Below are 22,075 nucleotides of genomic sequence, written 5' to 3'. Positions count from 1 at the left end.
CACACCACCTCTGTGGCCCCACTCAGTCACAGTTCCAATCCCTTTTCTAAAGCCAGGGTTACTCAACTGGACGGGTAGCACAAGCCTTTCTAGTCACTTTTTATAACAATACAAAAGAAAGCATATCTAAATAAAATTCATGATATAAAATAAACTGATTATAAATAATAGAATATAACAAACCAGTTGATTATCACTTAAGTACAATAAACACAGCCATTTCATTAACTTAAGTAAATTATGTTTTGTAATTATGTTTTAGAAATTGCAATATTAAAATTTTCATAAGCGTTTATCCGCATATAACAAGTCCACTCACCTTTTGTGTGACTCTTTATCCTTAGTAGTAGGGAACCACCTCAACTGACCATCAGGCAGTTATAAAACTCAAGTCATTATAATTCTGCAGCCGTATGAGGTGATAGATGTTGTTCCCTTCTTACAGATGGGGAAATTGATATTGAGAGATGGATGAAGCTTGCCATGCTCTTAGCCATTAACTGTAATGCTCACTTTTTTTTGGGGGGGGGGGGTTGGAGCAATGTTTTAGCAAATATTTTCTAAATTAAGGAGCCAGGCCTCTGAGGGTGCATTAACACAGTAAACTTGGAGCAGCCCTACAGTGACTGAAGATTCTGCTCAGGTAGAGGAGTTACCGAGAATTTACTAGGACCCAGGTCTCAGAAAGTGACTTAAAATATTTGTTGTGGTGCTTCTGGCTCTCATTGACTGTACCCCAATACAGATGCTAACGGAGGACCTGTGAGATGGCTCAGTGGGAAAGGAGCTTGCCGCCAAACATGGCGGAAGGGCAGAACTGATTGCCAAAAATTATTTTCTGACTACTTCACACAGAGTATTGCATGTCTACACACACGCAAAATATACAAATAAGTAAACATAATTAGTATTGTTGTTATCATTTTAGCGATGAGGGGAAAGGAGGTAGGAGTGTAAGAGGAGGACTGTCCCAGATGGAAACCAAATGTTGAAGTGACTCTTAGCCAGAGCAACCTGTTGAGATGGCAGAGCACCTCTTTTATTCCAGAAAACTGGGGAAGTGCTTGGCACAATAGTACCTAAATTCAGGAACAGTGACCTAAAGTGCATTTGAAGACTGAGCATGAAGGAATAGTTCAACATGTGAAGATTATGAAAGCAGATATTAAAGCAGGGACCGCACATGGCACATATTCACAGGGCACATATCGAGTCCTTCGTATGGATATGCATCATCAATCTGTCTGCATTAAACAAAAAGGTTTATTTTTATTTCTCTCTGTCTCCCCCGTGTGTGTGTGTGTGTGTGTGTGTGTGTGTATGCATGTGGAGGCCAGATGAGGGCAGTTGTGAGCTGCCCAACATGGATCTTGAGAACTTCTGCAACTTGCTCTCCTAACTACAGAGTCATCTCTCTAGCCCCCAATATATACTCTTAAAAACTAGAAATACAGAAATCTAGAATAAATATGATTAGATCTATTCAATTTTAATTTATTTAATTTTTAATTTTCTATTTTAATTTTGTATTTAATTCTCTCTGAATTTTGAGTATGACCCACTGAAAAGTGAAACCTTCAAAAACTTTAGTGGTTTTCACTGAAGACGAATTCAGAGAGATGGGAGAAGAAGGAATTGGCAGAATGATCAAGTAAAGAAATGGCTGGATGTTTTGAGGGGTTTTAGAGCAGGTGTTTAGTTTTGCTAGAGATGAAAATACACTTAATCTGCCAGCCCATTATTGTTTACCTGGTTATGTAGCAAGACAGGAAAGATGTTGTCGCTGTCTTCTTTGCCAGACAAAAGTATGTTTTCTTTTCTATTTGCTTTCTCTAGGATGACACATAGAGTGTTTTCTGAATGTTGGCAACATTTAATTGAAATATCAGTGCAAAAAAGCAAAACAGCAACGAAGAAATTCCTTTTTTTCTTTATGTTTTTGTTGTTCAGAGAATTTACCTGCATGGAAGTTACTGTGGTGCTTGGAGGCTCAGTTGGCCAAGTGTCTGTGTTATAAGAATGAGAACCTGGGTTTGATCTCTAGGACCAGTACAAATAAACTCCTGTAGTGATCATGCAATTGTAATGCTACCTCGGCTAAAGGACAGGACAAGGCAGAGCCTTGGGACTCCTTGGTGAGTTCCAGGCTAGTGAGACATCTTGTCTGAATAAACAAGCTACATGGTGTTTGAGAGACCACCCAACCCAAGACTGTCCTGTGGCCTTCATATACACTACACATACAGGAATGTGCATACACACATTCATGTTCCCAGAAAAGAGAGTAGTAGTGTTGAGGACAGGGAGAGGGCTCTTTGGGAAAGCAGTGTGCTGAACAAGCTGGCAGCCTCAGTTCTACCCTCAGAACCCACGCAAAGTGGAAGGAAAGAATCACCTTCAGAGCTGTTCTGTAACCTCCACAGTCACTTAGGCACAGATCCCCCTCCACTGCAAACACATCATGCACATATACATGAAAGAATAATATACTGAAAAAATATGGTGCTTAGCATTTAGTAGCTCTTCTTTGTTGTGGCAGAATTCCAGAGAGGATTACTCAAGGGAGAAGGGTTCTTTGGGCTCATGTTTTGGTGATTTCTGTCCATGGTCAGCCGACTACACCATTTCTGGGCTTTTTTTGTCGTGGGACAAACACCATGGCAGGAAGCATGTAGTGAACAAAGTGGCTCATCTCATGGATGACAGGAAGCACAGGGACAGACAGAGGAAGGATAAACCCTACAAGGTACGCCTGTCCCCATCCTGTGACCTCTTTTACTGTAAGAGCGCTCATAATCTGTTCACCTTTGAATTCATCAATGACTAATTCTGCTAATGAAGTTAGTGGCTTCCTGTCTAATCACCTCTCAGTAGCACCATCAACTGAGGACCAAACTTAACTCATGAACCTTGAGGGATATTTCATAGCTAAACTGTGACATCTTACGTAACCAGTAGGTACAGAGCTCAGGACGGTTGTGCTTGATGAAATCTGTAGGACTCACTAAAATCAGGGGAACGTTGCTGGGTGGTAGTGATGCATGTGTTTAATCCCAACACTCAGCTTTTGTTTCTTTGTGACTTAGCTCTGGCTGGCCTGGGACATTGTGTAGCCCAGGATTGGCCCCGAGTTTATAATCTTTCTGGTTTTGCCACTTGAATACTGGGATTAGAGGTGTGAACTGTAGCCAGCTGTTCTCTCCTGCCAGCCTGTTCCCAAATACTTGGCAGCCACTTCCCAAATAGTTGACTCAGAAGCTTAATATTAATTATAAATGCTCTGTCAATACATCAGACATATTCGTTCATTTCCTGCTTCCTCTTTGTCTGGCTCCTCTGACTCCACCCTTCTTCCTCCCAGAATTCTCTCTGTGTCAGGTTGCCTAACCCAATTTCTTCCTGCACAGCTATCTGCGAATCAGGTTTTTATTAACAATTAGAGTAGTGCACGTTTACAGTGTTCAAAGGTTGTTCTATAGCAGTAGACCAACATTTTGGGGGTAATAGTCTGCTTTTTTTAGGCTGTTTCTCTCTCTCTCTCTCTCTCTCTCTCTCTCTCTCTCTCTCTCTCTCTCTCTCTGTGTGTGTGTGTGTGTGTGTGTGTGTATTAAATTTTAAGTTTAAGTAAAGGGGAAGTAGAGGGAGTTACTATATACCCTTGTTGTGACAGGACAGTCTTCCCACTGATGGTGTTCCCACAAGAATGGTACATTTGTGATGGATGATGTGCCCACATTGGCACAGCAGTGTCACCCATGTCCGCAGTTTGCATGAGGTTAATCTTGCTGCTCTATGTTCCAAGGGTTTGGTCAAAAGTGCACTGTTACTTATCCAAATTGGTAATATTTATAGTAGTTTCATTATGATTAAAAAAAAACATTTGTAGGTCTACAGGACCTACAATTTACCCACTGAGGAGTGGGTAAATGTGGGTGTCTCAAATCTGATGGCATGACCTTGGTTTCAGAGAACCACATGGTAGGAGGAAAGAACCAATTTTCAGATCTCTGACTTGTGCACGAATGCCATCAATCATCACCCCCATACAAAACATGCAAGAAAAAAAATCTTCTCTACCATTATTTATTTACCTTTGTGTGTGCTCCCGCCCCTGCCCCCCTTCTGAGTTGTGAGGCTGTGATTTGTTCTTTAGCCCAGACTGGCATGAGCTCAGGGTCAGTCCTCCAGACTCCAGCTCCCTCTGGTTGTCCGCATGGAGGCTCTGATGTTGCCTGTCAGGTCTCTACCTCTGGTGACTCTTCTCTTACTGTTCTTTGTGGGAAGACATGAGGATGGTTTCTCTTCTCTTCACACCAGAGTGGAGGGACCTCTGTCCTTCTGGACTGCCTCCTCAGATTCCTTCACAGCTGCAGTTCGCTTCCGTTACCTGGGGAGGAGAATTCTCAGTAGTCCTGTCTCAGCAGAGCAGGTAGTTAGGACGCTCCTTAGAACACAGCCACACTGTGATGTATTTGCTTCCACACAAAAACAGGTTTAGAGTTAGTAACTGAGACACTAATACAACCAAAGCTTTCTCCTCATTTATTTATTTATTTGCTGTCACAGTGCTTACCATGGATGGGGTCTTAAGTTTTTTGTTTGCACCCTCCTTGATACATTTACCAGAATTGGAGCCTTGAGGACTGATGGAAGGACACCTTCTATTCTCCACAGGCTGCTTCCAGAGGGAGCAGCTCTTCCTTAACTCAGAGCAAGTATAGCTATTGCTGGAACAGCATCACCTGTCCAGACAGGCTCCTGTACCAGATCCTGCCATAGCAGTGGGCTACAGGAAACCACCTGTTTTCCAAGGAAACAAAAGTCTGCTTTTTCAGCCCATTCACTGATACAAGGTGCAAGGCTCACCAATTTCTCAAAGCTGTCCTTCAGATACTCCCCAGGGTTAGAACAGTAGAGAGCCAATGTGCTAAAATCTGGAACAGTAGATATTACCCTGCCAAGCCAGGCGTCCTGTACCCATGCCATAGACGTGGAAAGTGGGGCATCCTCTTTCTAGAGAGATGCAGATGCCGTTGAAGTTTCAATTTTCTCCCTGGCATTTAAACCGTATGATTTCTGTATATGTGTGTGTGTGGTGTGAAAGAATAGAAAATTAGTTTTAATTGTTACTTATGAGGCACCATATGGCTACACTATAATTTTGGCATCCCATGGAGCTACATGTGCATACGGAAAATGAAATTAATTGGAAATCACACCCTGAAATCTATTATTAAGTTAATATAGCTAACAGCTTGTGGGGTGTCCTCTCACTCAGCATGGTGTAATTGCACATAATAACAAGTAGTTATAAGCTCACATAGGAGACAGGCCTGGATAAACAGAGGTCAAAGGGACAGGCTTGCAAAGGAAGAACATCAGTCATGGATGCCACAGCAAGCATCGCCTTTCCTCACTGTCCACAGACGCAGGGAATAGAGAAGAGTTTTCTCATATTTAAATGGATTGATCAGCATTCTTTTGAATTGCATAGCAAAAGGACTGGTTTTATTTTACAAACTGATGTAGTGAGGTGAGATCACTCTTCATGGAACTGGAAACAATTTTTAAAGTTAGAGATAACCAAACTTAGGTGTACATGGAAACCCACGATGTGATTCTTCAAAAACATGGAACTGAGTTCCTGAGTTTTGGAATTCTGATTTATTATTGTGCAGTACTCAACAGTTACAGCTGCAGAAACATTGGGATTGTGGTATTGTTCAAGCATGAGCCATGGAAACCACCGACCTCCATTGCTGGTGGGAGTGCAAACTGGTACAGCCCCTTTGGTTATCAGTATGTGAATTTTCAGAAAATTAGGAAACAACCTACCTCAGGACCCAGCAATACCACTTTTGGGTATATATCCAATGGATGCTCAATTGTACCACAAGGACATGTGCTCAGCTATGTTCATAGTAGCATTGTTTGTCTTAGCCAGAACCTGGAAACAACCTAAATGCCCCTCGACTGAAGAATGGATAAGGAAAATGTGGTACATTTACACAATGGAGTACTACATAGCAGAAAAAATGACATCTTGAAATTTGTGGGCAAATGGATGGATCTAGAAAACATCATATTGAGTAAGGTAACCCAAACCCTGCAAGACAAATATCTTATGTACTCAATAATAAGTGGCTTTTAGCAGAGAAAACCTGCCTACAGTATACAATCCCAGAGAACCTAGACAACAATGAGAACTCTAAGAGAGACATACATGGATCTAATCTACATGGGAAGTAGAAAAAGACAAGATCTCCTGAGTAAATTGGAAGCATGGGGATCTTGGGAGAGGGTAGAAGAATAGGGGTGAGAAAGGGAGGGGAGTGGAGAAAAATATATAGCTCAATAAAAGCAATTAACAAAAATAATTTTGGGGGCGAAGGTGATGGTTTAGTTGGTAAATTGCTTGCCACACAAGTGTGAGCGCCTGAGCGCAATTCTTAGAATCTATGAAAAGCTGGCAGTGGCAGCCATGCGCTTGTAAGCCAGTGCTAGGGAGCTGGGTCCTTAGGACTCAATGGCAGCCATCCTAATAGAGTCTGCTAATCCAAAAAGACAGAGAAGATGAACACCCAAGGTAGATCACTGTGCCTAGTTGTCCTCCCCCAGATCTTTTTATCAGGATTCTGCAGGAACTCAAAACATCCCCCCCCTGGCTGAGAGGAGGATGTTGGCATTGTAACCTCTGCTGGAACACAGCATTTGAAAGTGTTTCCTCACAACCTTGGCCCTGGGACAATCTGGAATTTTGTGAACGTAGAATACTTAGAAGTGGTCAGTCATGTTCTCCATTGCTTCCCTCATGTGTTTGCACCGAGAGAGCTTGGGACTTCAGCCAGTAATTGGGTAGACATCGGTTCTGCTCTGTGTGTTTTGTTGAGTAATTGACATTACTTTGTAATTTTTATGTCTAAGGATAAAGTTTTTGACAGTGATTGTAAGTAATATTACATTGCTTCAAAAGTTCACAGAATCTTTTCAGTTTACTAGGGAATTTGCCCATGCAATTTAGTATTTGAGAAGGTTTTGCTTCTGGGGTCAGACATTTGAAGCACTTATAAGAAAATGGATAAACTAGATTTATAAATGCCGTTTGAGATGTTTAAGGGAAATTAAATCCATAAGTGGTACTGATTACTGAAGGAAGTTTAGTGTCCAACTTAGGTTGATTGAACCTTAATCAAAGACCCCCTTGAAAGTGAATTAGAAGTTTAAACTTAGAAGTAGGACACTAAGATTTGCAATTTTATGGGGGGGGAATGGATTTTTATGTATTTATTACATTTCTAAAGGAAGGTTACTTGAAAGCCATGAGTAAGTTTTACTTTGAAGCAGAGCCACCCTAGGATCCACACACACAGGGTGCAGAACCTGCCCTGGCTGCAGTGCTGCGAGGGTGGATGTGTGGTGGGAGAAGTTCCAGGCCCGTCAGTCTGCATAGCTAAAGTGATTTCTGGTGACAGCACATGGCCTCACACGGCAAGATGGGGCCTCTCAGTCTTCATTCATGAGTTGCTGTCCTGGGAAGCCAGGCAGATTCACGTCAGACCTTGGTTGTGTGGGAACTATATCAAAAAGATTGGGGGCCACCAACTCAACAGGATTTTCAGTGTCTTTCTAGTGAACTGGGTTTAGCAGTTTCTGAGTTATGTGGTTATTGCGAGGTTTAGAAATCCAATGCAAGCTCAGGTGACAAAAACGGCGTTTTGTTGAGGAGGGAGAGGCTGAGCAGTGGCATAGGGAATGTCTGGGCCAGAGAGGGGATTGAGGCCTAAAACCTAGAGTAGTGGATCTTCATTTATTTGCTTTGTAGGACATTTCCAAGTGCCTGAGAGACTCACTATTAGTTCCTCCCCTTTACAGAGAAAGGAACGGATGTTCAGGGGCTTCGGTAGCTTCTCCAGCTCAAACTGGAGTGTGTATCTGCCGAGTGGGATGCAAGACTGGTGGACACAGGCTCATGCTCTCACCCACCTGTGCTGGTCTCTGTAGCAGATGCAGTCCTTTGACTGTAGAGTTGCTGTCTCACTCTGTACTCTGTCTGTTGACTGCTATCTTTTTTACATTGCATACATAGTAAAATAGTGGGTAAATACATTAATGGACTGAGCTTTCTCCTTTAAAAAAAGCGTGTCTCTGTGTGTACCTGAGGAGTTATATATGTGGAGGGGGAGTGGGCCGGTGTACGCACTACATACATTCAGCTGCTTGAGGAAACCAGAAGGTGTCAGATCCCTTAGAACTAGAGTTATAGGCAGTTGTAAGCCACCCAGTATGAATGTTGAGAACAAACTGGACCACTGCAAGAGCAGGAAGAGTTCTTACCTGTTGAGTCTATCTCCAGTCCCAGGGCTTTATTTTGTTGTAATGTGATTGAGTATATTAATTCACAAAGCATTTGGCCTTTGTCTTAGCTTCTTACCCGTTCCTTAGATAAGCTATCCCCATATAAATAAGCATGCTGGGAAATAAAGGGTTTATTTTTGCTCCCAGTTCCATGTTGCAGTCCTTCATCGCAGGGAGTCAAGGAATCTGGAATGTGCCATTCAGGAGGATGAAGCACCATGCTTGCTTTCTTTACTTACACAGTCAGCGGCTCATTCCTTGTGAATGGTGCCAGCTGGGTAGGTTTTCTCATCCCAATGTTATCAAGATAATTGACCACACAGATGCCCTTAGGCAAACCTGATCTGCACAAACTCTCATTGCTGTTCTCTCTCAGGTCATTCTAGATGTCTCAAGTTGATGAAACTAACCAGTATAGCTATGCAGAGAGTAAAGGGAATAGTCTGACCTGAACTGTTAATATCTGGGGATTCCACGTTGGAGGGACGGACAGCTTTGTGTGGGGCTCAAAATGAGAGATTTTTGTGGATGATGCTATTGATCCCTATGTTATTATCTTTTTTCCCTACAAAGTAATAGTTGTCATCTTGACATCCTCATATCTGTACATTCTTCTAGTTTTTAATTGTCCCTCACTCTCAAACAGTCCCTCCTAGCGCATACATCCCAGGACTCACTTGTTTCCCCTTGTAGTCTCTCTAAACCTCCCCCTTCCATCTCTTTTTGTTAGTCCCTCTCTGCTTTCATGTCCTGTGTCTGTCTTTATCTGTCTGCCTATCTATTTTCTATACATCAGTGCAAATCTACATTGTGCTTATGAGATAAAACATAAGATATTCGCCTTCCTGAGTCTGACTTACTTTACATAGAATGACTTTGTTTCATTCATTTTTTTCTTTATAGCTGAATAGAATTCTGTTGTGTATATTACCACATTTTCCTTATCCATCTAAGCAAATCGATCAGTCAATGGACTAAAGAACCAAATAGTCTATTCTCAAAGGAAGGGATATAAATGGCCAGTAAGGATTTGAAAGAATGTTCAACAACCTTAACCAGTGAGGAAATGTACGTTAAAACTATTATGAGATTCCGTCTCAGTCCAGTCAGTATGGCTGTTGTCAAAAAAAGGAACAGATGCCAGTGCAGATATGGGGAAAGAGGATGGGACTGTAAACTGCTACAGCCATATAGAAATCGGTATGAAAGTTCTTCAAAATCTGAAAGTAGACCTACTGATGACCCAGCTCTACTGCTGTAGGAGTCTACATCTAAGTCAGCATACCACAGCGATACTTGCATATCCATGCAATATCCACAGTGACATGTCTTTTCTCCATTGTTCCTTGCAACCACTTTCGAAGAGGTATCCTTTGTTCAGGAATTTATAGTTCTATGGTCTTTTATATGTTACAGTATTTCTTTGAGTTTTGATGTGCTGATCTCAAAGAATAGTATCTACTGCAGAAGATTGATGTAGAGTCCTTAAGAGAGCTCTTGATATGTGGACAGTCAGTGTGACTTTGTGGTGTGATGTGTCAGCCAGGAATGCCGACACGAAAGGACAGATAGCCAGCTGCCCTAATTTGGCTATACTACATGCCAGCATGTGTCAGCATCTAGTTTGCTGCTCTGACCATGTTCCCTTCCCTGGAGGCCACTACAGAGCTGGAGACCTCCCAGCACCAATGCTGGGGGAAGAAATGCTGTACTGATACGAGCTTCAATCTGCTCATGAGATCCATAGAGTGGAGGGATGTGTTCTCTGCCAGAACACGTGGCACATGGGCCAAGGCCACTGGTGCTAGATGATGACCATAGGTGTCAGCATGGAAACTGACCAGTAGTAAGGTCGCACAGGCCCTGCAGCTAAATGGAGTGTCCAGCACAAACAGAAACAGACTGTGTGTTAGTGACAAGAGAATTGGACTCCACTTGGGAGGTAGTATTAGGTAGCACAGAATGTCTGGCATTCAGCCTGCTCTTGAAGGCAGCTCTGTCCCCAACTTTATGAGAATACATATATGCTGATCAGTCTTGATCTTCTGTCATTTTTGAATGACAGAAGAAAATAGGTATCCAGCATATTCTTGCACAAGTCAGATTATTATTATATAATTTAGTTATAGTTTGATTTATTATAAAAATTGTCCAGTGAATGGTATGGTCATCATCATACTATCTTTTATTATTTATATGATATAAAAGATAAGCTAGAGTCTGTATAAGCTTTGTGGGAAATATTGCTCATGCATTCCCCCTCTGGTGTGTGAGTGCCATATAGATCAACTTTATGTTGTAGATTCTAAAGTTGATGTTCTGATTCCTGGCCAGAGTCCCTCACAAAGATAAGAAACTCAGTTCTGGCCCAAAGCTGTGGGTCCCATGCCAAGAACATTTGCATTGCACTGGTGTTGGACACCATCTCATGAGGTCATGCCGCTCCTTTTTGTCACAGTAAGGAATCAGATGGCTTCAGGCAAGGTGCTCACAGGGGCACAGCCTCACATTACCCACATGGGAAGGGCCAGCTGACTTTTACCAGTGCAGATACTTGTTACCTAGACCAAGGATGCTTCCTTGGCCTTGAACCAGGAAACTAACTGTTGAATTGCAAAACAGTAATGTTTTATTCTTGTTGTTCTGTGTTCTTCAATACCTCCTGTGACATGAAGAAGTGGTCCTAAGTCCACCTCTATGCTTCTTTTTACTTCTCAGGTACCTGATTTGATCCAGCGGATAATTAAAAAAAATACCATTTCTCCTTTATTTACAGATCTGCAGCAAATTATCACTGTTTGGTGGTATGGTGGGAGTATGGGAGTGTGTGTATGTAACAACTATCTTCTGCCACAAACTAGAGCTAATATTCACCTTCAGTATACATATACACACATGTGTATCTGTGTTTAATGATCTGTGTTCTGTAACCAACACACACTTTTGTAGTAAGGAGGCCACTTGTTGGTTCCCGGCTGTTTAGCCCCAAAATAATCACACAGAAACTGTATTAATTAAATCACTGCTTGGCCCATTAGGTCTAGCTTTTTATTGGCTAACTCTTACATCTTAATTTAACCCATTTCTATTAACCTCTGTTAATCTGTGTATTGTCATATGGCTGTGTCTTACGGGCTAAAGTTCTGGCATCTGGTCTTTGGTGGTGGTACATTGCGTCTCTCTGACTCTGTCCTTTCTCCCAGCATTCTGTTTAATTTTCTCTGCCTTCCTAAGTTCTGCCCGATCAAAAGGCCAAGGCAGTTTCTTTATTCACCAGTGGTATTCACAGCATACAGAGGGAAATCCCACATCATACCTTTTCCTCTTTCTAGCTTTCTTTTAAAACTGGAGTTTTTTGCCGGGCGGTGGTGGCGCACGCCTTTAATCCCAGCACTCGGGAGGCAGAGGCAGGCGGATCTCTGTGAGTTCGAGACCAGCCTGGTCTACAGAGCTAGTTCCAGGACAGGCTCCAAAGCCACAGAGAAACCCTGTCTCGAAAAAAAAACAAAAAAACAACAACAACAAAAAAAAGAAAACTGGAGTTTTTTCTCTGATTTTAAATAGTAATTAGAATGCAGGTCCTATCACAACTGTAAAGAAGAAGTAAAAATGACTTGAATACCGAGTAATCCTGTTGCTGTGTGTTTTCTGTCATTTGAGCTTTTAGGGGTATTTACAATAGTTTTTCTAAGGTTTGTGAGACCTTAGAAATACAGTCTAGTTTGTAATGCAAATATTCTCTTCCTTTTATCTCCTAAATACTGTCTGGTAGTTTTCTTTCAAAAACCCTGTAGGATTATAGAAAGTCTGGAGTCCTAAGTTAGCTTATGTTTGAGACAAGTGACAATGACACTGATGGCAGAGAAAACCTTGCATACAGTCATTTTCGTCACTCCATCATATAAGCATCAGGCCATAGCTGTAGGCGTTGTTCCAACTTTTTTGAACAAGTGTTCCTGGGAGAATTCATTCCTCATCAAAGTGGCATAACATGTGAGAGTACCTGGATAGACAAGACTCAAGGAAACACTCAGGGTCAGCTTAGATTCCTAAGTTTACAAAACAACACTGCCAGAAAAGGCCACGTTTAAAGTGGTTGATTCCCTCTATATTGTAAAAGTAGTATATGTTCATAGTTCCCTTCCTTCCTCCCTCTTCCCTCCCTTCCTTTTGTGACTGGCTTAAGTTTCAAGCAGGATTCTGTTTAGAAGTCATGGCAAGGAGGCACCCCTGGATTCATGACTTCCTATTAGAAAATAACATCTAGGGCAGTCATTAGCCAATGAGGTGAGGTGAGGGCTTTTCATGTTTCCATGACAGCACAGACTCACAAAGAGGGCTAAGATGCCTGGGACTCTGAGTGCTATTGTTTATTCCCTCCCTCTCTCTATGCCCCCATCTCTCTCACCATCCTTCCCTCCGTCTTTCCTTCTCTCCTTTAAGACAAAATCTCATGTAGTCCACACTGATCTAGAATTTACTTTGTGGCCAAGGATGGCTTTGAACTCCTGATCTTCTTGTCTTCAACTCCCAAGTGCTTAGATTACATGAACTACCATGCAAGACTGCCACTGCTATTTTTTATATATATTTAAAATTTTAAATTTAAGTTTATTATTACTGGGTTAGAGAGCACATATGACTGTCATAGGACAACATTTAGAGTTCTCTCCTTCCACCTTTATATGCATTCTGGGTAACAAGTCTCCAGGCTTTTGTGGCAAGTGTCTTTATACCCTGAGCCCCTCACTGTCCTCCTTTTAAATACTTTATCCTAAGGCTACCTTCATGATGAGTTCTCAGGAATAGAATACTCTTCTGGGTCAGAGTGTAGGCTCACAGCATGGCACTGAATGGTAAAATCTCAGATTGGTAAGGACATAGGCTCAGCATGGCATAGAATGTAACACCTCAGATTGGTAAGGACATAGGCTCAGGATGGCATAGAATGGTAACACCTCAGACTGATAAGGAGGTAGGCTCACAGCATGGCATAGAATGGTAACACCTCAGATTGGTAAGGACATAGGCTCAGCATGGCGTAGAATGGTAACATCTCAGACTGATAAGGACATAGGCTCAGCATGGCATACAATGATAACATCTCAGACTGATAAGGACATAGGCTCAGCATGGCATAGAATGGTAACATCTCAGAACTGAGTGTTGCACTGTATTTAAAATTTTCCTCACTTCAAAAAGAAACAGATAGTGAACTTTGATAATGATGTCTTATTGAAGAGTTTAAGGACAATTGTCCTGATTTTTCAGTTTACTTAAAAATATGTGAGGGAAAAAATGTGCTACAATAGATGGAGAGATGTGTCATAAAAGACATAGAGCAGGAGTGGGCTGTTGTAGATCTTTGGTGGTGAGGGTGTAGGTAATTCTCACAGTAGCGGTTCAGCTGTCTGTGCGGTTAGAAATTTGAAACGAAGCGTTGGGGGGGTTGGGGGTGGGGAATCCGGATTGTGAGAATGGGTTCATGCACAATTCTGAGTGATCTTTGTTGTATAGAGATTATCCACTGGTGGTTAGCTGCCTGACTATGGAAAACTCAACTAGAGCTGGACTATTTCAGGAGTAAATGGAGACAGTGCATGTATTTAATGCACATCTTATTCCCAGGGTCCCTAATAATGTTATTGGTGTTAAGTTGAAAAGGAATGGAGTGGTGATGTTTAATGCTGTCAACTTGACATGTTCTGGAATCACCTAGGAGACAGACTTCTGGGACGTCTGTCAGGGAGTTTCTAAATTAGGTTAATTAAGCTGATAAAACCCAGCTAAAATATGAGTGGCACAGTTGCATGGGTTGAGTTAAAAGGCGGAAACTAGCTGAGTACCAGCAATCCTCTCTGCTGTTGACGGGATGCAAACTGGCAGCTGGCTGGCCCACACTCCTCCCACTCAGCTCCCCTCCCTGTGATGGACTGAACCCTCAAATTATGATTAGAAATAACCCCTTTTGTTAGGTGTTTTGTTGAGCAACTAGAAAGTGACCAATGTATCTGTGAGTGTGACATCACAGTGCATAGGACTTAGTGATCATGAATGGATGGTCTTAGAAAGAGAGCCCGCTCCCGGGCCAGACATTCTCCTTTGGCTATTTGGCAGGGGGATAGGGGGCTAGTCAGGCAGTCTTACCCTCCTTGAGGCTGTGTGAACCCTTAAGTTAGAGACTCCACACTGGAGGTGTGAGGCAAGGACCAAGCAGAGCTGGAGAGTGGCTTTATTAGGTGAGGTTTAGGCCTCTTCTCCCCAGCCCTCACCTGTTGACCCTGTTGGTGTGTCATCACTGAAGGGCTTTCAAAAAATGGGGAGATGACATCTGTGTCTTGATACTTGGCAGTGTCCTGAAGTCACTGTGAATTTTTAAACCCTGGTTTGTAAAAGTTGGATCCGTTTGTGGATGGATGGGGTACCTACTTTTAGAGGGTTGTCTATAGCTTTTGGACAGGTATCCTGGGAAATTCTTTTAGGGCATGCATCATGCCAACTGTCCCAAATCATGCTGGGAGACAAAAAGCTTGAAAGGGGCTGCAGGTGGGCTTAAGGACATCTGCACTGGGGCCAGAATTGTCAATTGTTGTGGGAGAGCAGCTGGGGTAGGGTCTATTTCTAGTCTTACTTTTCTTCTTTTAAATCTCCTTAAAATACTGTGGGAATGATTTGGGTGTTAATGATTTTTTTCTTCCATGAGTGTTTCTGGTCCCTGCCAAGGTCTTCAATGTCATAGTCATATTTTCTACTGATTTGTGATCTAGCCTATAATTTGTGTTAGATATAGTAGAAGTTTCTTCAGAAGAGCTGATGCTCTTTCTTCAACTGCCTTCATGCTTTGTGTGTAGAAGATTGGTGACCAACTCTGTAGCCCTGCAGTGTTACATAGTCCCAGATAAGCCTTGGGTGTGTCAATAACGTCACAGGGATTTGGGGCCTCATGGTAATAGATTGTATCTTTAAATTTTACTCTCAAAACAACAGTTTTTGGTTTATTTTAACAAACCTAAGATTACTGTATTAATTTATATAAAAGAGTAAGATTTTATCTATTTCTAGGCTTATAAGATATTGTAATGAATGGACTCTTTCTAGAGATGATTTTTATTTAGTGGTAATAATTTTTTTATCATCAGTGAGGTATTAATGGTTTTGCAAGCGATAAAAAATGCCAGAGCTAAGTATAAAAGAGTAGATGAACTGACCACAGCAATTTGGATGAGGGCTATAGCATAGTAGTAAATATGTACATACATTAAAGTATGAGAAAACAGTGATTTAAGAAACCAATTTCAGGTTTTAGGGTCCAAAATAAAAATTATTCCCTCAAAAACATAAGCATGTTTTGTGTTAATATAGTATGTTACGACTTTTTTATGATCAATAAATTGCTCAAACTAGTTTTATCATGCCCCCATAACATTTGAGTGAAGGGATTGTTTTTCATAATGTCTAATAATTGGTTATTATACCCCATATTTAGAAGTTGCATAAAAGCTGTCTTATTAATAAAAGTATTTCTAAAAGTTCACCCTGAGCAGTTTGAATCTCACAATTCCTCTCCTAGAAATGAAGGCAGTACACCATAGAGATAACTGCATTCCGTATTTTCCTGGCACTAGACATAGCAGCCAAGCCGCAGGGCAGGCCAGGTGCCATCTGTCGAATGGATAAAGCCAGTGTGTTGTGCATGTGGAGTATTATGTAGCCATAAAGAAGGCAAAATCATTTAAGTTTTGGGAAGATGACTAGAAATGGAGGTGATTGTGATAGACCAAATGAAGCTAGAAATGGAGATGACTGTGTTAGACCAATGAGACAGGCTTAGGAAGACAGGTGCCATATGTTTTCTCTCATAAATGGAATCTTTGGAGAAGAAGGTAATATAGAAGTAGAAGGGGAATTATAAGGGAAGAAGAAAGGGATGGAGGAATCGGACTCAACGAAGGGAAAAAGGGGGTGAACATAATTAGAATGCCTCATACATCTGCATGAACTATCACAGTGAACCCATTGCTTTGAATCATTTATAATCCACTAGCAACAGTGTACATTTACAGATGTAATAGAACCTGTCTTACAGACCATCCCATGTCTACCTCTTACTTAAATTTAAACTTGCTATCTTATGGATGCGTGGCTTAAGTCTGAAGATTAGCTGTTTGGTGTGAGGCCAATAACCCAATCCATCTCATTCGAGTGGTGTGGACAGTGCTGAGGTGGTTGGTTCTAGTCTTAGCTCACTGTTGATGGCCCATGTCAGGCACGATTAAAGCTAGAATAAGGATGCCATTGGGCATCAGAAAGGGTCACTGCAGGGTCTTGTTCTTCACATGACCTTCTCATAGCTTGTAGAAGTAGGTATCCAGGTACATTACATTACAGTGATGACTGCAGATTGATGACTATCAGTTTTAAAATTTGGAACCCTCAGGCATAAGGAAAGCAGCTCAACTCCTTTGGTAACTTGATACTTAGGCCTCAAACTTAACTCCCTCTCATTTTAGGTTCTTAATAAAAAGTCCGTCTTCCCATAATACCGTTCCACTCTTCTTGCCTTCTGTTGTCCTTTGTTCTCCTGGTCGTAGGGAGATCTGCAGTGCTGAGGTAGATCTTAACAGTTGGATTCTGTAAAGCCTCCTGAAAGGTGACCACCACACAAACCTAGATAGCACTCTTATGTCGAAAGCCGGCTGTTTGCTTTTTGCTCCAGTTGGTGAACCATGTAAATTAGAATTCCCTCAACAGGCCCAGAGCTAGGGACTAGATTCGAGGGGTGCTGAAGACACTTTGTGTTCTGCATTTGGGGCAGGGTTGTGTTTGGAAAGAAGGAAACCTGGAATAAAACCCAGCTTGGTAGTGCAAGTTCTCAGTGTTGGCAAGCTGTTAAAAGATGGCTGAAGATAGTGTATTCTCAGACATTTGTGTGTGTGTGTGTGTGTGTGTGTGTGTGTGTGTGTGTGTGTGTGTGTTTTCTAGACAGAGTCTTACTATGTAACTCTGGTTGTCCTGGAACTTACTATGTAGACCAGGCTTGCCTCGTTCTCTCAGAAATATGCCTGTCTCTGCTTCCTGATTGCTGGGATTAAAGGTATCCAGTAGTATGCCTGACCCTCAGACATTCTTGACATTTTATTGTAGTTGTGAGCTATGTCTCATGAACATTGTTTTCTATAAATACGTTCCCAAACTGCCACCTGTGAAGAACTAAGTGAAGCATTTTTATAAAAATTTCCTAATAAAAACATGTCTTCTTTATTTCGAGTGTGTTTTCCTTAATGATTTTAACATTTTTTATTTATATTTAACAGTGCTTCCAAGAGAATTCATTGTCCAGAATGAGACTTGTGGTACAAAATTATATTATAATCAGAATAACACTTGCAGTCAAGAAGGAAGTAACATTTGCAGCCACAAGGAAAAGCAAAACCATATGATGGGGTTTCCTAAGAAACTCTACATATGTTATCTAAGGTTATAGGGTATTTGAGAATTTTATATGTGTTTGTAGGTTTAACAACTATGTCTGCTATGACTTTGTTCCATCTAAATACAAAAATTATAATAAAGTGATTTTCAAGATCAGAAACTCATTAGTAAAGGAATAAAATACAGTGAACACCTTGCTTGTTAAGGTCACCACACACAAAATTCAGGAGCAAGAAATGGCACACTTAGGCCAACTGAAGTCTATTAATATGGTTATTCATGTATGTATGCAATCTATTTCTCTAGACAACCCACCATATTTCCCTTCTTCTATCTTGTTTAGCTATGGTTAAATAAAATTATTCAGACAACTTGAGCTGTATGTGTGGGCTATTTTCTAATTCTGGTTGATACAGGCAGGAGGTAATATTCAGAAAGCCAGATTTGTTTGAGCTTTTAGTTTTGGGAATTCTGATCTTTAAATGAAATGAAAACAGTGACATTGACTGGAATGAACTTGGTAAATAACTTTGAGTAGAATTTTCCTCCTTTCTGTACATTTAAGTAGATGCTAGTTGAGTTAAACCACTTCTTGAATCTTTGTCAAGACGGGAAACTTCTATCCTGGAGACTGCTAACTTAACATACTTAGTTAGCACTTAATTATTTTAGTAAGCTCCTTTTTGACTAGAGTACAAGTTATGGAAGATAACATTGATTGCTCCCCCTTCCCCATTTTTCTGTTTGCACTGACTTGGGGGGCTGGTTGTATGATTCAGAGACAGAACACATTCTTTGCATGGTCAAAGGTCAGTCCCCAGGTTCAGTCCCCAGCACTACAAAACAAAATAAACCCATGTATCAGTGTCCTGATACATGACTTCAGTCACCCAAATGGTTGCTTGGCTTACCATCAGGGTGGCACAGAATCCTTTGACCTGAGGGCAGATGGTGACAGGCTAATTGATAAAATGTATCAAGGCTACAACCTCTTCTGGATCTTGGTGGTTGGTGACTAGAATTGGCTTAATTAGCCTTTGGGGTGTCACTTACCAGTGGTCATTTAGGGGTGCTGCCTGGCATTCCAGTTGTGGTGCTGAAAGGGTAGGGGAGGGGGAAGTATTTCTCTCCTGGACTACAAGGGCATGGGAGATGATAACCACAGTGGAATGCCCTGAGCCTCTTAAAGAATTTGAAATGACTGTAATTAAACCTTTGAGCGGACAGCAAAAAGTACTTTTTCCACTTGATGTCTTCAAAAGACAAGTGGGAAATGCCTTTCTGTGTACCATTTTCTTGGGCCGTCACTGGGAATTATCATAATGGTGGTAGCCTTCATACCTTGTCTCATGAATGCACCACCCATTGAGATCAGCATTTCAGCTGCTGTATCGTGTTTCTCCTTCGTGCTGAGATAGCACTGTGTGCCCTCATTTCAGACAGGCATCTTCTCTCACCTTTTGTGTCTCTTCAGCAAGAGTTTTGTTTGCTTGTTGTCTTATAGCACTGAGGGTAGAAGCCAGCTGCTCTTTTCAAGAGCCACATAAACCCTTAGCCCTAAACTGGACGTTTTAGTCCTGGTTTCTTTCAATCCAGTGTCATTGCTGCTGTTCTGTGCGGTAGCCTGAGTGGACAGTGAGTTCATTTGTCTTGACTACTTTTCTCTTGAGTCCTGAGAGTGAACAGTGACCATAGCTTGTGTTCACGCAGCTTGTTCTAAGTCAGGTTTGACTGCTGACAGGATGGTTCATGTTGGGTGGAGTAAGAGTCAAAGGTGGGGAAGGGCTGCATTCTAAGATATCTGACAAGGTGCTGAGCCCTGGCCCTGGGAGGATGAGCTCACGTGAGAGATGGAGTCCAACAGTGGAAGCAACAGACACGCCTTCCAGCTGCAGCCTTCCTGGTCACTGCCTGACCCTTGCCTTCAGAGTATGCCATCCTTTTATAGCTCCCCATAAACCTTTGTGGATCTCTCGCCTTAGACCTCTGTCTGATTGGCTGAACACCAACGGCATTGGTAGCGACTTAACAGATAGAACTCAGCATGAATTACGGCAGTTATTTTTAAAATTCTATCCGTTTAATTTGTGCATATGAGTGGAACAGAGGTTGATACCGGGGTCTGCCTCAGTCACTCTCTATCTTAATTTTTGAGACAGGTTTCTTGGTGAACCTGGAGCTCACTGATGCAGCACGGCTGGCCGACTGCTGCACTTGCTTGTCTTTCCTCCCCAGCACTGTGGTTCAGGCTTGTGCTGTTACCTGGCTTATACGGGTCCTCATGCTTACAGAGCAGATGCTTTACTCACTGAGCCACCTCCTTCCCAGCTCTGCGCTAACGTCTGAAACAATCCTCATGAGTGTTTCACATAGTAAACTTGAGTCCCCGAGGCCTGTGGTTAACACTGCGTAGTGGAGTGACGAACAATTGAAGCCGGAACCAAGATATAAAATCTCAGGTCCTGAACCAGAAAACCATGGCAGCCTAATGAAAATGATTCAGTTCTCCAACTTAAAGAGGATGGATGCACACACCATGCCAGCTATGGACTGAGATGTGTGCTGGTGGTTTTTAAACACATTTGATTTGGAGCATGCCCCTTCCCCCCAAATAGGGAAATGGAACTCTTTAGCTTGCTAACAGCCCCACTTACCGCTTGGTGACCTCTCACCCCACTTCCCTGCCAGGCCTACAGACATATTTGAATTTATAACTCTGGTCTAAAAGGTCAGGAACAGAGAGTTTATTCTTTTTTGCGTGAGCTGAGAAAAAAATATTCCCAACCCCCTTCCCCGCCAGGAGAATTTTTTTTCATTTTGCCAATATTTTTTTTTTTTTACAAAAAAAATATTGCTTGCTTTTAGTTTTAATTCATTTCCTTCTTTCTTGGCTATCCCTGTCAATATATAGAACAACTGCTCAGAAAACTATTGGTTTCCAAGAATACTGTTATTAAAGACAGCCTTGTATCTTGTCTGTAAGCCCTTTCTGTACCCAGTCCAGTCTCCTTCTGACTTCACAAAGGCTGACAGGCAGTCAGATTGTCAGCCACATGGGAGTGTCATTACACAGTAAAGTTCATATGGCCGCCCTGGCTTTATTTAGTCTCTTCTAGCACACTTCGAAGGGCGAGGGAACAGGAGCCTGGCTTTCCTGTATGTGAGAGCATTAGGTGCTTACATTGCTGGAGTGTATTTGATCGTCCTCAGTGAACAAGCTTCTCCTTTTTTATTTGTAATATCTCAAGTTTTCAAAGCTGAGTTAGGAGTGGTTTTCCAAAGTCCACAGGATGTCCTATACCATTATTGGTTTTGTTTTTGTTTTTCTTCTCCTTTATAGACAAGATGAAGAAAGGAAGGAATTTAAAACAACTGCTCTCTGGATTTTTCTCTTTCAGATGCAAAAGAAATTGTTCTGAAAGCCCAGATCTTAGCTGGAGGAAGAGGAAAAGGTGTCTTCAATAGTGGTTTGAAAGGAGGTGTTCATTTAACCAAAGAGTAAGTCTGGAGGGTGTAGGTCCCCATCCTGTGCATGACTGAAGGGTGCCTGAGCAGGAGGGCTAGGGTGGGGTGGGGTGCAGCACAGTGAGAGGTAAGTAAAGGTATTGGCAACACGCTGGCTGTGCACCAAGGCTTCCTTCTCCCAGTAGAGGGCTTTGTATCCCTCACTGAGGAAGACTCTACTTGCTCTCTTCCAGATAATCTAAGATGCATCTTTAAGAGTTTGAAACAAAATCACTGACAACTAAGATAGATACCATTTCCATCATGATATTCCCATGAAAAATGTTCTGTGGTCCCCTGTGACCAGTGGTGTCTTTGTGGCCTCTGGCAGTCCATGCCTCCCTTCGTCTGAGCATTTTTGTAGCATCCTGCCCCAGCAGCAAGCTGTGACTCTTCCCATCACAGTCTTTTCGTTGATTGTGGTCCTTGTCTTCCCTCTCATTGTTTGCTGTTTCCCAGACCATCCAATATCAGTGTTCCACTCCCCTTCTAACTAAATGTTATACATATAGTATTGTTTCTTTATTAATCTGATTAGGGGAGAAGGTAGCAGAATTCAGCATCCCCTCACTCATTCACTCATTCCTTCATTTGTATTTGGCCCTCTGAGCCTTTGTGACAGCACTTGATTCAGAGTGTAAATGGAAACACATTCATTCCACGGATAATGTGAATGTGAAGATACCAGCTAGAGGTGGGCCCTGGGCAGTGTGGCTGGGAGGAGGTGGGGTGGTGGAGGTGGGCCCTGGACAGTGTGGCTGGGAGGACGTGGGGTGGTGGACGT

At 42.0% G+C, this 22,075-nt stretch overlaps 1 protein-coding gene across 1 annotated transcript in view; it reads left to right on the top strand.

Moving 5' to 3' along the window:
• Positions 1 to 22,075, top strand: part of Suclg2 (succinate-CoA ligase GDP-forming subunit beta) — a 252,835-nt gene that overhangs the window by 105,002 nt on the left and 125,758 nt on the right. Inside the window, exon 3 of the mRNA XM_050160274.1 lies at positions 21,186 to 21,285. Coding sequence (XP_050016231.1) covers positions 21,186 to 21,285 — 100 coding nt within the window. The remainder of the gene's footprint in view (positions 1 to 21,185; positions 21,286 to 22,075) is intronic.

The sequence above is a fragment of the Alexandromys fortis genome, unplaced genomic scaffold (assembly GCF_014885135.2).
Source record: "Alexandromys fortis isolate MF-2015 unplaced genomic scaffold, M_Fortis_MF-2015_v1.1 scaffold_111, whole genome shotgun sequence".
NCBI classification, from domain to species: domain Eukaryota; kingdom Metazoa; phylum Chordata; class Mammalia; order Rodentia; family Cricetidae; genus Alexandromys; species Alexandromys fortis.
The sequence above is the reverse complement of the archived record's forward strand: the minus strand, read 5'-3'. Positions and strand labels throughout refer to the sequence as shown.